Source organism: Halichoeres trimaculatus, unplaced genomic scaffold, assembly GCF_033239565.1.
Source record: "Halichoeres trimaculatus isolate MK-OKI-2021-1 unplaced genomic scaffold, fHalTri1.1 fHalTri1_scaffold_11, whole genome shotgun sequence".
Taxonomy (NCBI): Eukaryota; Metazoa; Chordata; class Actinopteri; order Labriformes; family Labridae; genus Halichoeres; species Halichoeres trimaculatus.
The window spans coordinates 7,284,137-7,300,502 of NW_027437189.1; the positions used below are offsets into that span (position 1 = coordinate 7,284,137).

Sequence of the window (16,366 nt, forward strand, 5' to 3'; positions counted from 1 at the left end):
AGCAGTAATAAAAGCACTTTAATGACAGGGGAGATAAGATTTGCTGTGAGTGACTCATTCATAGCTGCACACTGATTCTCCCATCATCACCCTCCCCTCCCCCTCTTCCAAGCTTTGAAATAATCAGCACACTTCTTGAGCAAATATGGGCAGTGCAGAAGAGGCGATCGAACATGAAGAAATGTTGTAATGGTTGACCTCTGTACACACAAGTGAAACAACACGAGCATCACAGGAGTTTGTCGTAATCTGCTGATCATCTTTTGATCATGGTCGTCGTTTCTGTTGAGTTAATCTGGCTGTTAAAGATCCTCAAAGTAGTTCTCACAGATCAATGACTTTAAATCTGTGGGTTTGATCTCATTTATTTTCATTTCTGATTGGATCAGTGCGACCGGGTCGGCATTTAATCACTCAGAGTCATGAACAGGAGCCTCGGGAATGTTATAGTGTTTACCTGCTGAAGGAAAAATAATTTTATGAGCGCTCAGTATAATTTGAGTGTATGGTTAACGAGAGCACGTACGTGGGGTTTACTGCCGCTGAGGTCTGGATGAACTCCAGATCGTTGACCTACTGCTATGTACTGGCACTTTCTCTTCAAATACAAGACTACTGTTTGCTGTGTGACATGGAGGAGGCGGACAGTTTGCGCAAACACAGAATTAAATTTTCGAAAACAATCAAAGCCAGGATCATTACTGACAAAATCCCCAAAAACACCCTAAAAAACATGAGCTTATCATCAATTATTTTTGATATTTAGAAATACGCAATAAATAATTCAAATCTTATTATGGAATCATAAATGAGACACTTGTTGAAAATAAAATGACCTCCCACACATTAAAGCATGCCACATGTTGGTGATTCATGAAAGACAAAACAAACAAAAACCGTCAGCAACAGATGCTGTTTTTCAAAAAAAGACTAAGAAAGGAGAAGATCAAAATAGATCATTTAAAAAGACTTATCGGGGCTAATCTTTCATTGTTTAAGTCAGAAAAAGCCTCAAACAAAGCTGTGGAATCACTCTAATTTTAAAGCCAGATACGAAAGATCAGGATTTTTCTTTAGGCTTAATATATTCACACCATCTTAACATGAGAAGCAGAAAAACAGTAGGCATAGACCAATTATGGGCCAGGCCGATTACCAGAGCCGAAATTTGGCATTTTGGGGCACATCGTTATCTGCCTTTTTTTTTTTTTTTTTTAATCCGACAGCGGATATGAAACCCATTCATAACTGTGTTGTTTTGGCTCTGATGCTTCTCTGCACGAGATTTCTCCCTGTCTACACTATGGAAGCCCTAGATGGTCATTTAAAATCAGTGATGTAAAACCATACAGAAAATTAATTCAACTGCATTACATGCCTGTAAAAAGCAGCACAAACTTAATTTTGTCCAGTTTTTTTGCAGTTACATAGAAATTTTGGAAAACTTTGTTTACTGTAGAAAACTTTGGCTATTTATTTTTAAGTTTTCGTTTAACTGTATAAAACATGCTGCTAAGCCTGGGAGATGTTTAATAAACATATGCTCAAAGGTGTTAAATGCAAGTGTTGTATTGTTCAAAATTTTTTGCACCAATATTTTCACTTTAACTGCAAATGAATATCGTCTTCAACTATCTGTTATCGGCCTCCTTGCCTACTAATAATCAGTATCAATATCGGCCCCCAAAAAATCCATATCAGCCTATCTCTAAAAAACATTCAAACATTTTTACATTGGTAGCATGGTGTGATATTAGCACAAGCATCCAAGTCTGACACTGTTTCAGTAAATATCTAATAAAAAAACTATAATCAGGAATCTGCAATGGGTGGATTTCTTTCAAGTGTAAACTTTTTGAAGACAGATTCAGCTTTAAGTGAGAAAATTAAATTTATTTTGTGAGAAATTAATCTAATTAAGTCTAATTGAATTTTTAAAAATGTTTTAAAAAAAAACTAAAATTATTAAATTTCTTTTTTTTTTATTTTAAAAATCTAATTAAATTTTGTGAGAAAATTCTCACAAAAGATCAGTAATTCAATCAAAACCACAGGCTATTAAAACACAACATCTCAATGATGCTGCTCATTGGTTCCCTTAGTTGGACATTTTCAAAAACGAGAATCTCCCCATTATATATTTTAAAAAATACATTTGTCCACACGGACTGGGAAAACAGCTCAAAGCATGTCAAACTCATACTTAGCGGTGTATTTCAGATATGAAACCCATGCCAGCCAATCAGAATGAACCACCGCCATTCAGCTGTGTCAGTTGACAACCAAAAATGTCTACACGAATCCATAAAACAGGAAAAAAATCCAAATCCAAAATCTTCACTTTGGCAGGAGTTTTCAGAAAACGTTTTTTTATGAAGTCAAACTGGGGTTTCATGTGGATGACAGGCTTAAATGTATAAAAATACGTGGCTATGTGTGGACATGGCCTCAACAGTTGTATGATTGAAGCAATAGCCTAAAATATGTACGCCAAAATATGTCACACTTGTAGTCCAATAAAAAAAACCTAGTTCCTTAAAAATTCTCCTCTTGAAAGTATTTATGGATAACCACATGAGTCAGAGTAACCTTGACTGTTTATAAACCAGGCTGGAAACATGTTTGAATGGGCTGTAAAACAGGCATTTTAAAGCCCCTGTGATGACTTTCTAAGTGATCTTAAAAAGCTTCTCACTTCTATACATTTGCCTGATCATAACCCAACACCTACACTGAGATCATCAGCTCCAAAAGGGGTTTCCTGGATGCTTTACTCAGTTTTCTTGTCATGTCATCCTTGACAAAATTGATTTACGGCACATAGAAGTCCTTATGACAACACCACGCTGGCAAAGACAAACAAAGTTCAACAGTGAGATTGTTTTTTGTTTGCTCTGGTGTTTTGTCCAACACCAGAGCAGTAGAAAGCTGAACATGAAAGTGATAAAACTAGGGCTAAAACACAGGTTCAGCTGTTTGTGCTAATGTCAATTCCAACCCAGTTATTCTGCAGTGGTCTGTTCAAACTTGAGAGTCTATCAATAAAATGAAGAGTGAGGTTACGTTAGCTCTGCTTGGTGAGGTTGAAGTTGGTAGATGAGCATGTTATAGACACATCTCAGAGCAACAGGCTTTGAGAAGCGCTAAATATTGCCTTTTACTAAACAATAGTTCAAACTGAGAATACAAAGTTTGCTTGTTGTCATGTTTCAAACAATAGCACGACATAACACCAAATAAATACCTTACCTTATTGCTTTGCATTCTGGGAAAAGTTGTATTGAAAAAAAAAAGTGGAGTTCAAAAGACTTGATCTCAAAAAGAACTGCATGCCTTGTTAAGAGTCATGCCTCTATAACAGAGGGTGCAAGTGCTCATGGGAAAACAGAGTTTTTCTTCCAGGAAGACATTAGATTTTCACTAATATGGGCTCTAATGGGGCTTCCTTTACTCTTGGAACCAGTCTCAAGTAGAAATTTGAGGAACTGCAGTTTTCTTCACCTTAGGTATTGGCTCTACTTTTCAGGACATTTGGTTGCTCCTTGCTCAGAAAATCAACACTGATTGGTGGAATTTTGTTGAAAGATTCATCAACATGCTTTTTAAATTGCTTTATTATTATCATTTTATATATTTTTTAATTGTTTCTAATCTAAAAGAGTTACATCAGTATCATGGCTTTGTTTGACCAACTTGTTAACTGACAGGCTCTAGAGAGTGGCTGCACAATATAACAGTGGTAGTTAATGTTAACACCAATTTATACATTTTATCTAAGAAATTTGGCCTTATATTACTGGGCAGCCAGCTTTTACCTTTGTATTGTGTATCATTTTTGTTTTTTTTATTCTGACGTAAAAAGGATTAACCGTGTTTAATAGGCATTTTGGTGGTTCACTCAAAAATCTTGGTGCCTAAATTGGCCTGAGATCAGATAAACTTAAGCTTAAAGGGACCTGGATAAAGTTAGCTGGGGATTTGGGTAAAAAAACAGCAGGAATAGACACATCTACCCATGGAAATAAAACTCAAACTGGCTAATATTTCAGATATTTCTATAAATTAGACAAAAGACTTTTTAACACCAGTATACCTTACTATTAAACCTCTGCTGCACCAATACATTACTTGAGGATGCAGCATTTAAACACCTGACCTGCTGCAGGATGCATCACCCTGTTCCAGCTATTTTTAACCCTCAGATCTTCAGACTCGATAACTTCTCAATAACAATAGACAGATTCAAATTCTTTATTGGTGTTATAAATACACCATTTTTATACTCATGCACATTATTATCACAGCTGCATTTTATGACACTATACAGCTCATCATTCATTAACTGTTTACTAGCAGCTTCGCCTCACTTTAATGATCTCAGGTTTATTTTAGTTCTAGATTTGATATCAAAACACGTTGAGCATTTGATTACTACTTATTGAAAGCAGAAACCCCTGGGACATTCTTATTTGAACCAACTGCAAAAGCTAAGAGTTAATACTTTGTGATTTTTCATGTTTGATCGATTGAAAATGTTTCTCAGATCTACTGCTGGTTATTGATGCTGTCTCTGAGGAACAGATACTTCCCTCTCCCCATCTCTCCTATGGCTGAGCTTTAGGTCAGCCTCACGAGCACCTTTGGTTTCCACAAACAATGGAGTCTTTTACATAAAGGCATCACTTTGCTTTAGTAAAACATCTAACTCTAGTTAATATTTGAGAATTAACTCAGATTTAGGATTTACTCATGGAGGTAGGTCTGAGTATGACAGAGGGTATGGCCGGGAGAGTAGGTTTCCAGGTGCTGGCACTTTTTCCTTCCACAAAGGTAGCTCATTCCTCAGTACAATCAAAAGATGCAGCAATTTTATTATGGGGCTGGCAACTAAAGATATACTAAAATGATAATCCTGTATCATCTTTTTATACAATTTCTATTACTTCGAAAGTCCTATCTTATTTTGAAAAGTAAATACGGCAAGTTAAAAAAGTCAGTGTGAAGTCATTTAAACTTACACATGTTGAGTTAAAGTATGGATGTTTTTGTTTTGTTAATTACTTTAGTTATTTAACTCACCTAGAAAACATAGTTCCTCTATAGGGTAAGGTTTTGTATGATACCCATTGAGGGACGTGATGCGTCGGTGTGGATCATCTTTGCTTGAAGCTTTTGAGTAACTCCACATCCCAAAGCAGTCAAGTTCATGATTTTTATTTGAACCATTAGCAAACATTGAGAGGTTTTCTGCAGCTGCAAATGACAAAAAGTGGCACAAAACAAACAATTTGTGTTTGTTTTTGCTTAAGAGTCGGTAAACAGCCATGGGTTTCAGGAAATGGTTAGTATTGAGTAATAAAGGAAGGACAGCTTTATTTATACAGCACATTTCATGCATGAGGCAGATCGAATACTTATTAAACATTTGAAGCACTGAATAAAATTGAAAGAAAGTTAGACTTAAAGTAAAGTCATGAGAGCTGAAAAAACTGACCTTTTCCAAACATACCATTAGTAAATAGGTTTAAAAAAAAATGAACGAGTACTTTAAAGTAAATACTTCAATGGGAATAAATATCAAGCTGAACCAGAATAGTTCATGCGACTATTATTAAATCTATATGAAAAAAAAAAAAAAGTTTTTATCTGCTTCGGTTGTAATTAAAGGTGTGGAAAAACATTGATACTTTGACCCTGATACAATATTGATATTTTCGTAAGAATCAAAATTCATATTTTAGTGGAGTTGGAAGTAAAATACAACTTCCACACCTCCTAAGTTGAACTTTTACAGTGTAGTAGATTGATAAAATCAAATTTATTGTAACTTTTTTACGCAATATCACATTTTTTTATGAGGAACATTGGTTACACTAATTGGCATTTATCAGTTTAACCAACTGACCACATCTTCCATCTAATAATTTCTTTGCAGCATTGGTTTTATGTCACAGTAGTTTAAGGGATAAACTTGACACATTTTATGATTTGTAAGTTAAGTGTACATATGTAACTGCCTTTGACTTTTAGTATTTCAAAAACAATCAAATAGAAAAGCTGTTTTCAATCAAATATTGTGATATTTCACAATATTTAGAAACAGTGTGATACTATCGTATTGTAAGATTCTTGACAATACTCGGCCATCACTCAGTTGGAATATAATAAAACCACCAGACGATTTTTGAATGGCATATAGAAATTAGAAAATAACCTCCATAACAACATAAGAAATCACGGTAAGAGTCAGAAAAACTAGAATACACTATGAAAACAGCTTTGCACAGAAATGGGTCTTGGTGTCTTTATATCAGCAGAACGACTCCAGTGTTTGGGAGAGATGGAACAAAACAGAGAGGAAGTAACAAATAAAACAGACCCACTTTGGGAATAACAACTGTAAAAATAATGTGTTTGACTCCAGAAAAGGTTAATTTCACACACAGCTATCCCTCATTTTCCTTCGTTTTGAATGTGAGCTCCTGTGGGCTAATCAAAGTTTTGGTTTGGTGACTGAACAAACCCTGATCCAGCTCATGGAGGAATTGTTGATCCATTACAGAGTGAGCAGAGATGGCAGCTACCAAAGCTGTGCTACTATCTCTTCTCAAAAAGAAAGAAAAAAACAAGCCTGTGATTTGTCACTGAGGGGGTTTTAGTCAAACATCAACCAGCAGAGAGACACTCCACCTCTGCTCCGGTTAGCTGCACGAGGAGAGGAGGGAGCTGTCACTCACTCATCTCCAGCGGGACGACATCACACTCCTCTTGGTGGCCAGGGGAGCTACCTTGTCAGAGGGCGGGGCTTAAAAAAAAGAGGGAGGAGGGGGTGAGTGGAGGTGTGAGAATGGAAGGAAGAGGAGGAGGAGAAGGAGGGGGGTGCATCAGCTTCTTGGACAAGTCTTTCTGCCTCTCTGACAGCTAGTTGAGAATCTGTTGGTCCAAAGCGCTGGCAGACATGGACATGGCAGACTACAGCGAGGCTCTGGACCCAGCTTACACCACGCTGGAGTTCGAAAACATGCAGGTGCTCCCGCTGGGCACAGGTGAGTCACATATGTGCAGATGTGTGCAAACTTTGAAACCTTTACTGATTTCAAACTTAGGAGAGGGACAGAGGGAGTCCCATTTGTCCTGTGGTCTTATTTCTTTTATATCACCTGTGACACATTAAGAGGTTTTGATTTTACAAGCTGTGCAGGGCTCTCACTCGGGGTCACTGTGGCTTGTTCCAGCTTGTGGAGTGAGGTGGACTCAGAGTGATATTCATCCTCTGATGAAGCAGAGGTTTGAGTGTCTCCTGTTTCAAACGGTCTTTTCCCACAGAGTTAAAAGTGAAGAGAAAAGTCCCACAGTGACACCAACTGATTTATAAAAAGCAGTCTCCCATGACGCCCGGCTGGGATCCCGATTCTTAAATTCCCAATGAGACAGAATGAAAAGTAAAAGAGCGCTTCAGCTCCTTCCTGCCGTGTTTCTCGTGTATTATCTGAAAGTGTTTGCAGAGTCGGCCTGCAGCCTGTGTCATGACACACTCTATGATTGATTGACCCCGTCTGGTGACTGTGTGGCTGACTGGAAAGAAAGCTGTCTCCAGTGATTGCTTTTTTCAGAGGTAATCAAGGCGACATCAGTGACTCTGTTGATTCTGTTTGAGTCACTCACAGATCCTTCATGCAGGGTTTCACGTAGACCACTTTTGATCAGCTGTGAGTGATCAAACCCGGGCCGTTCACACTTTCTTCAATCAATCAAACTAACTCAGAGAGTCACTGTTTGAGAGATCAGATGCTTTCCTCGATTGTAAAGTTCCTCTGGTTTCTCTACCTGCTTCAGACTCCTCACCAGCTGAGAGCGCCAACATGAACGCCCCGGGCCACCTGGGGGCGGGCAGCCTGTGTGCCATCTGTGGAGACCGAGCCACTGGCAAACACTACGGGGCGTCCAGCTGCGATGGCTGCAAGGGCTTCTTCAGGCGCAGCGTCCGCAAAAACCATATGTACTCCTGCAGGTGAGGACGGGTCTTGAACCAAAGAGGGGCCAAAACTACCAAGATCCAAGATCTAATGTCATGCATATTAAGTTAACTGCAAAAAAAGCATCATAAAGGAGTAGTCTATCAACTACTACTTTTTCTGACACCACAAACAATCTTGTTCCACTTATTTCCCAGGTTCAACAGACAGTGTATTGTGGACAAAGACAAGCGAAATCAATGCAGATACTGCAGACTGAAGAAATGTTTCCGAGCTGGCATGAAGAAAGAAGGTAGGAGCCTTTTATCTCCAAAAAAAACAACCACTCAATCATTTGCTTTTTGTGTGGAAACAACAGAATCCCCCATATACAGAATTTTCTCGTTTCATCAGCAAATCACTGCCGCGAGTGCGAGCCGTCCGCTCTGAATCGAGCGTGTCGCAATCCTCATGAGAGCAGCACTTTGTTAATGTTCACTCCATGGAGCGCTGGAGTCTCTAACCAGCTTATGCTGAGCAAACACTTCCGAGCAATAATAGCCGTATACTGATAAACACCGCAACCTTGGAGGAGTGATTCTTCTTTTTAAATGACTGCGCTTTCATTTGCAAGAAAGGGACAAGGAAACTTACAGTTTTCTCGATCATTTGTTGTTTTTTGATGGATTGTGCAGCGTGAAAGCACCACGTTTGTCTCAAGTAAACTTTTTTTTTTCTTGTAGCTGTGCAGAATGAAAGAGACAGAATCAGCACCAGGAGATCGAGCTATGAAGACAGCAGTTTACCATCCATCAATGCACTCATTCAGGCAGACGTGCTGTCAAGACAGGTAAGGCCTCCACCGTCTTATTAATCACCTGTAATAAGGCATCAAATATCTTCATACATCCCTCCTCTTCCTCTTCCAGATCACCTCCCCAGCTCCCATACTGAACGGCGACATCAGGACCAAAAAGATCGCCGCCATCACTGACGTTTGTGAGTCCATGAAGCAGCAGCTGCTGGTCCTGGTGGAGTGGGCCAAGTACATCCCGGCCTTCTGTGACCTGCCCCTGGATGACCAGGTAAGGCTCATACACAGACAGAGTACATAGTTGTATAGACACTCTGGTCACTCATCAACCAGGAGGCTCGGATACATCGAGTGAGCCTGCAGGAGCACAAGAGGAGAGACTGAGAGAATATCTTCAACCTAGGATTCCTCCACTGTGGTTAATGTATTTTAATTCTGGGTTAGATTATGATGAGCTGGTTTTAGGGTCGTATCCGTCCTCGAGAATCATTGCAGAATCATTAACAGTGTCACCACCAGGCCTTGGTAACTCATTTGCTGCCGTATCGGAGAGAAAGCCAGTGTTCCCAACCTTTCTTTCCTCTTTGCAGAAAAGAAAACATCTTTTTAAGAGTGGAAATTTTGGTGTTTTTTAGGTGGCTTTGCTGCGAGCTCATGCTGGAGAACATCTCCTGCTCGGTGCTGCAAAGAGATCCATGTTATACAAAGACATCCTCCTATTAGGTAAGACCAGCACACAAAGGGATGTTCCACTAAGGTGTCTCCTCTTGAATTTGTTTCTGAGGATTAAATCTTGACTTAAACGTGCAGGAAACGACCACATCATTCCCAGGAACTGCCCTGAGCTGGAGGTGGGCCGGGTGGCCGTAAGGATCCTGGATGAGCTGGTGCTTCCCTTCCAGGAGCTTCAAATAGACGACAATGAATACGCCTGCTTGAAAGCCATAGTTTTCTTCGACCCAGGTACTGACTCATTTGATCTCACCATGAAGTGTGAAACAGACCGAATCCATTGGTCTCAAATTGTTTTTTTTGTTCCTCGATAGATGCTAAAGGTCTGAGCGATCCCGGAAAGATCAAACGAATGAGATACCAGGTTCAGGTGAGCCTGGAGGACTACATCAATGACAGGCAGTACGACTCCAGGGGGCGCTTCGGGGAGCTGCTCCTGCTGCTGCCGACACTACAGAGCATTACCTGGCAGATGATCGAACAGATCCAGTTTGTCAAACTCTTTGGCATGGCCAAGATCGACAACCTGCTGCAGGAAATGCTTCTAGGAGGTGAGCTCTTTCACAAATCAGAAACCACTGTAGTGACATCAACAGTAGTGGGTCAATGAAATGATCCCCAATTTTGTGCACAATAGAGGAGTGTGACAGAAACTCAAATCCCCAAAAGTCTTCTTACCGTGTAACCTAGGGTGTTATGTACGTAATGGTAAGCACCTTAAAAGTGTAATAATTTCAATCCAGAATTGAAACTGAAATTAGTTTTAAGCTGCTGTAAACTTTCCCAATATCAAGTTGGGATTGGGCGTGGTTAAACTGGGATATTTCTTGAGTAATTGATCTTGTGGTTGAATCATTGGAAAAGTCCCGTGTCATTTTACTTACAGTTTCTCTTGGCGTTGCCAACGAAGTATTTATAGCAGGGTGTAATTGCTGATTAAGATAAGTACTATATGAAAAGATGGGATACGATACAGTAATACCATACCATATGACAGGATACAACACTATAGGGTACAATATGATTTGAAGCAATATAACACGATTTCACGACAAGATATGATAAGATACAGAATGATATGACAGGATATTATCCAAACCATGACAAGTTAGGATATATGACACGACGCAATACGATACGTTTAAGTATGATGAGTCATGATATGACATGTTCAGATATACTATGAAAGATAAGATACGGGGTATAGATGCACCGGCAGTTCCCTGTGGCGTGCACAAACTTTTTGAAGGGCAGGGGTGAAAAGAAACATAGATAAATACGGCACTGTAGCACTTCTTTTTGCCTCCAAAGGGGGCAGTTTATCTAGTTTTAACCAGCCAAGGAGGCAGTTTAGTGTGTTTTGCCAACCAGAAGGGCACTTCGGCCCACATTTAGGCTCCCAAGAGGACACTCCAGTGTGTGTTTTTCAACAATTGGGCCACAACAGGGGGCAACTGCCTCCCTGACCCCAAAACCTTATGCACACCACTGGTCGCCCCTCTTGAAGTTCACCCTCAGGCAGGTGGTTAGGGTTCGAACCAGACTGTGGTCTCTTTCCCATATGTCTCCCCTCAATCTTGCCTTATCTATCCACTGTTCTGTCCTAACACATCAAAGACATAAAAAGGCCCAAAAAATAACTAGAAACTTGACAAGGACAGATTGATCGGCCCGATTTACTTAATTTTGGGGGATCTGGGATCGGCCTATCCTTACATATGAAACTGATCTTATATACCTTGGGGAAGGTCTGACAGCCAGCCTTTGTTGCTTTTTGCTCTGAGACCTAAAACTCAGGACACTTTATTGGTTGTTTTCATTAAAACGTAAAGATTTTATTGTTTCACAGGTATTGTTCGATGGTTTTCAATAAAATAAGACTGGAACACTAAAGGTATATGCTGTCAGTTATAAAAAATAAAAAGTAAAAATCCTTATCAGCCCAAATCGATATCGGCAGGTCAGGCTTTTTGAAGATTGGTGATCGGTGATAGGCTAGAAAATTGTGATCAGTGCACCCCTACTAGAAACCCAGCACTACAGCATTTCAAGAGTCTGCTAACAACTACGGTTGCTGAAGAAAGCCAAAACCTTTGCGAATCTTCATTCAATGATTGTGGAAAATCAATATCCTCAATTTAGACTCAAATTTCTAAAATATATCTGTTCAGCACTGATTTTAACTTTAACAGCAGCTGATGTCAACTTTGCAGATGAGATCAATCAGCTAAAAAAAATATATGTTTGTGTTTTGTTTCTCAGGTTCTGCAAATGAGGCTCCTCATGCACCCCACTCCCTGCACCCTCACCTGGTTCAGGAGCACCTCAGCAGCAACGTCATTCTGTCCAGCAGCATGCCAACGCCCATCCACAACGGTCAAATCTGTAAGGACGCAAACACCTCAGCATCAAATGTGCATTAGGTCTTATCATTGCCACATACAGCAGGGGGAGTGTGAACTTTTTTCCATCCAGAATCTTTAATCTAAGTGACCTGAAATCAACATTATTTGAATGAACAGACTGGTAAAATTCCCTCTCCTTGCTCCATGTGCAGCCTAGTCAGGAAGCTGGAAGGACAAACAGGCTCGGCAGAATAATCCTCTAAGTGCTCATTGGAAACTAATCTGGCTTATTTTGTCAAAGAGAACTTCTGTTATTCTTTCTTAACATGTTTAATGCTCTGAAAAATTTCACAAAAGTGCTTATTCCTCATCTGAAAATTATGTTGCCCCAAGTTATACCTAAGAAGCGTACGTTTACACCTGCTTGTGCTGCACTTTTTCTCTTTAACGCGCCCCTGTTCTACTTTTCAGCCACTCCTGAAACCCCGATCCCGTCTCCGCCCACTGCCTCCAGCTCAGAACATTATAAAATGGCTCAGGGGGTCATAGCCACCGTGCCCAAGCAGCCGACCTCCATCCCTCAGCCCACTATTACAAAGCAAGAGGCCATCTAACAACATGTGTGTCCTTTTTCCTTGGGGTGTTTATTGTGTTGAAGCGGGGTGTTTGTTTTGTGTGTGTTCACAATCAGCGATGAAGCTGTAAACTTGACTGACACAATAAAACCAGCTGCATTTGTAGAATGTAATTGCAATGATGTCCCTAACAGATGCTGTTTCTCTTCAGGGATCTCTTTGTTCACTCACGCAGCTGCAGCTGAGCTCAGCAGAAGCCAGACTCGATGTTAGCATTTAAACTATTCAGATATGTTGTTGTTCTGTAAGATTAACGCATAGAAAATACATTGTTGTGTATATAGTTTATTATTGGGAAACATCACTTCCTTCAGTGTGTGCGGTAGGGCTTGTGTATGACATGGTGGCATTATCATGTCAGTATTTTATTAATGTTACAACAGGCCTTACTTTGTCTTATGTTTAGTGTTGCACAGTATTTTATTTAAGCTCAAAAATGATAAAATGGTGTCAACTTTCAGTCAGAAACTTAGAAAATCTTCATTTTATCACAGCTAAAAGAAATTCTTTGTGTGACATAAGCTAGGGGGGAAGATTTAAACATCTGTGGTTAGAAAGTTCTTATTTACGATAGTGAAATGTTCAAATTAAGACCAAGAAATCTTGGTGCATTAGTGAACACTGCCTGCTGCCACTTTGTAAAAGTCACAGGCAGACACACTGAGGAAGTTTCCCGATAATATGTTGTACTTGTTTCTAAAAAATATATTCTATTTTTTGTTTAGTACTTTGTCATGGTGTAACTGATGGAAAAATTGTGCCTTGAACCTGTACTGCCTTACAAAACAGGAGATGTTTCGCCTTTTAATGTGAAGATGAATTAATAAATCTCAAGGTCTATTTTTACGTCGCTTTGCTGCAGTTTTTTTTTTTTTTCAGATCTTGGAATAAGCAGATTCCATGTCTTAAGACTATCAGTAGAACATAATAAAGAAGTTATGCTTGTCTAAAAGCCTATGAGTGGACCAAAAAGGTCCAACGTGGCAGTGCAGCCTGTTCACTGATAGCAGCATGTTGCTTCAGACTGATAAAGCCCCATAAAATTCATTACAGATAGCATTGATTTCTGAGAGAAGACTGACACAGCAAAGATTTGTTTCTACGTTCAAAGAGAAAGAAACAGGAAAAATATTGATTTAAGAGTGGAACAAGCTGTCTAAATATAAATTAACGTGACAGGAGTTCGAGTTAAAAGAAAAACTAATTATTAAGAAATTAAAATAGTGATGTTATCATAAACTTACAACTTTTATTGCTTATATTTATGTAACAGCTCTCAAATCTGAGCTGGAAACCTACCTGACAGATCTTCAGAGTCATGATATGTGGTCTGCTGACCTGTGTGCAGACAAACTCTGCCATCTGCTGCATTCAGGTGTAACTGAAACGTGTGTTCTGTCAACAAAAAGTAAGACAACAGAGGTATTTTTGTCAATCTTGTAAAGCACATACTAGTTTATTTGCTTCTTAAAAAGGTCATATGTTGGAAAAGTTTTTGTAATCCCATTATCTTATCACATTCTTGGTATTAAAAAGAAAACACCAGCCTGTATATGATACATTTCTGAATTCCTCTACTTGGTATATATGATGATTTTTTTTTTTTTTTTAGGGTGGCTTTACATTTCAATGTGTTATTTTGTGCCTTAAATTTCATATCATTGCAGAAAAAAGGTGTCAAACTGTGTATCTAGCCTTGAAAGTACTTACTTCCAGTTCTTTTCATTTTATTCTGCATTACCCAACAACTTCTCCCTGATTTTCCTCATGTCTTTTCACAGGCTTTGAACTAAGAATGAGTATAGAGACTGAAACACAGGTTAAACGCCTGTTAGTCAATTGGATAAAATCAACTTGAATCTAAAGTGGATTTTCTTCTGCATGCTGCTGCCATACTCTCCCATGTGATGCCACACCAAGTTTAACATGAGATTTTAGATCTTCTTCAAAAGTAAGGTCTCTGCATTAGCCGCTTTAGATTATACCTTCAAAGTGGAAACACTGAGTTTTTCCCTTATTGTCCCAATCTAGGACAGAGTGGGGCTAGCTGCTACACTCTTTGCTCTAGTTTGAATTGCTCATCATCAAAATATCTTACAATAGTCATCCCAATAGTAAAACCTTCATGGTCAAAGGTCTGCAGGAAATTTCGGTACTTGTCCGTAAATGCAAATTCAAACTTGGCTCGTCTTCCTCCTCAGCTCAGCGCCTCCACATTCACCAGCCTAGCCACCACCTGCAGCACCGCGTTTTTTCGTGGGAGACGCTGGAGAGCTCTGCACCTGACTTAGCATGCTAGCACAAGCTAATCACGGGTATTGAACACATACCTGGTTAGCAGAAAGCCCACTTGTGTCGCTCTTCGTCCCAAGCTGCTCTCCAAGAAGGGAGTGAAAGTCGAGCTAAGCGTCACCCTCATTTATTAAAAAGCTTTATCTGTTTGTAGTTAAGTTTCACTTGAGTTGTGTTTTTCTTTCTCCGTGCAACCTCCACTATCATCCTCTTCTTCTTCCGTTAGGTTAGCAGGGGGCCCCGCTCTGGATAGCTTCTTCCACTCGCGACTCAACACGCAAAGTCACTTGCGCACTAGAGTGCTGTGATTGGCAGATGTGACCGCGCTTATGCTGGGTTCCATTTGGATTCGGAAGTCGGAATATCCGAGTTCCGAGTGGGAATGCCCAGCTACTCTCCAGCCAAACCTTAGGACATTTGATGTCAGACAATTTGCAAAAGGCACAACACAAATGCAAAAGCCAAAAGCAGCAGCACTGATGCAAGCACCACAACACGACTGTAAACGCTACAGCACAATGGCAGTACAGCCGCAATGGAAGTTAAAAGAGGTTAGTTGTCCATATAGACACAGAAAAAGTGTGAAAGTAGGTATTTTTTTAAACTTCAGCTACGATAAATATAGTTTTGTAGTGGTGTCACCCATATCCTTCAAAGTGCTTATATTTCTAGATTTACTGGTTATATGTCATTTAGCTTTATGAATCAGTCATGTCATAAAGCTAGCATTATGACTTTATTTATCATAGCTCCAAATAAAAAAGGAAACAATAATTTATTACTTTCACAACTTTTCTGTGTCCATTGGGAGAATTGTTAACATCTGTTGTGGCTTTTTTTTTTTATTTGTTTCATTGCTTTTGCAAATTGGTTGACACCTACACCACCATACAATATAACCAAAACATCAACATACAGGCTGAGGGGAGGGTTCAAGGCAGACATAGACACCGACAAACATGTATAGAAGCCGGTAGGATACAATTAGGCAGAACAATTCCTGAAAAAGTTGACAATTTATTTTCATGGAAAATTCTGTAGACTCTACCTTTGAAGCATTGGCTTGGCATGTGTATTCCTCTCATTTTCCAACCCGAGGTAATCACCTATCAAAGACACTCAGACACATTAGGGATGATTGTTGTACATATGGAGTTGTTATTCACAATTATAATTTAATGGGAAAAAAGGCAAGGTAAGAAGGCACAACTAAATCTGAAAGTTTAGTGTATTGACAAGTTGGCAAATTCATTTATGAGTGACAACCAACCCTTTTCTCCCCTACCTGACATCCCTATTTCACTTTATGGTACAGTGTTGTTGCAGCTTCAGTTGGCAAAAACTTGAAATTGATGTCAGCACTTCAAAATTAGGTTGTGCTTGTAAGTTTACTGCCAGAATTTGTCAACAGAACCACTACTTTTCCGCTTCTCTAACAGAGTTTCTTTTATGCTTTTCCTGATTTACAAAGTTAAACTACCCTTTCTCTTCTCTGTCTTCTTAAAGTACGTGGCAACAGTTTAGTAGACTGTCCGAGGGGCCCTGAAGGTATCATCATCATCAAAACAACAGACGTACGGCTCAAGTGCACTG

General features: G+C 39.5%; 1 protein-coding gene across 1 annotated transcript in view; it reads left to right on the forward strand.

Moving 5' to 3' along the window:
• hnf4a (hepatocyte nuclear factor 4, alpha) overlaps positions 1-13,264 on the forward strand; it is a 29,893-nt gene extending 16,629 nt beyond the window's left edge. Inside the window, exons 2-10 of the mRNA XM_074681581.1 lie at positions 7,837-8,011; positions 8,174-8,268; positions 8,699-8,805; positions 8,885-9,040; positions 9,405-9,492; positions 9,580-9,732; positions 9,816-10,052; positions 11,764-11,886; positions 12,318-13,264. Coding sequence (XP_074537682.1) covers positions 7,837-8,011; positions 8,174-8,268; positions 8,699-8,805; positions 8,885-9,040; positions 9,405-9,492; positions 9,580-9,732; positions 9,816-10,052; positions 11,764-11,886; positions 12,318-12,460 — 1,277 coding nt within the window. The 3' untranslated portion in view covers positions 12,461-13,264. The remainder of the gene's footprint in view (positions 1-7,836; positions 8,012-8,173; positions 8,269-8,698; positions 8,806-8,884; positions 9,041-9,404; positions 9,493-9,579; positions 9,733-9,815; positions 10,053-11,763; positions 11,887-12,317) is intronic.
• The last annotated feature ends 3,102 nt before the right edge of the window (positions 13,265-16,366 follow it).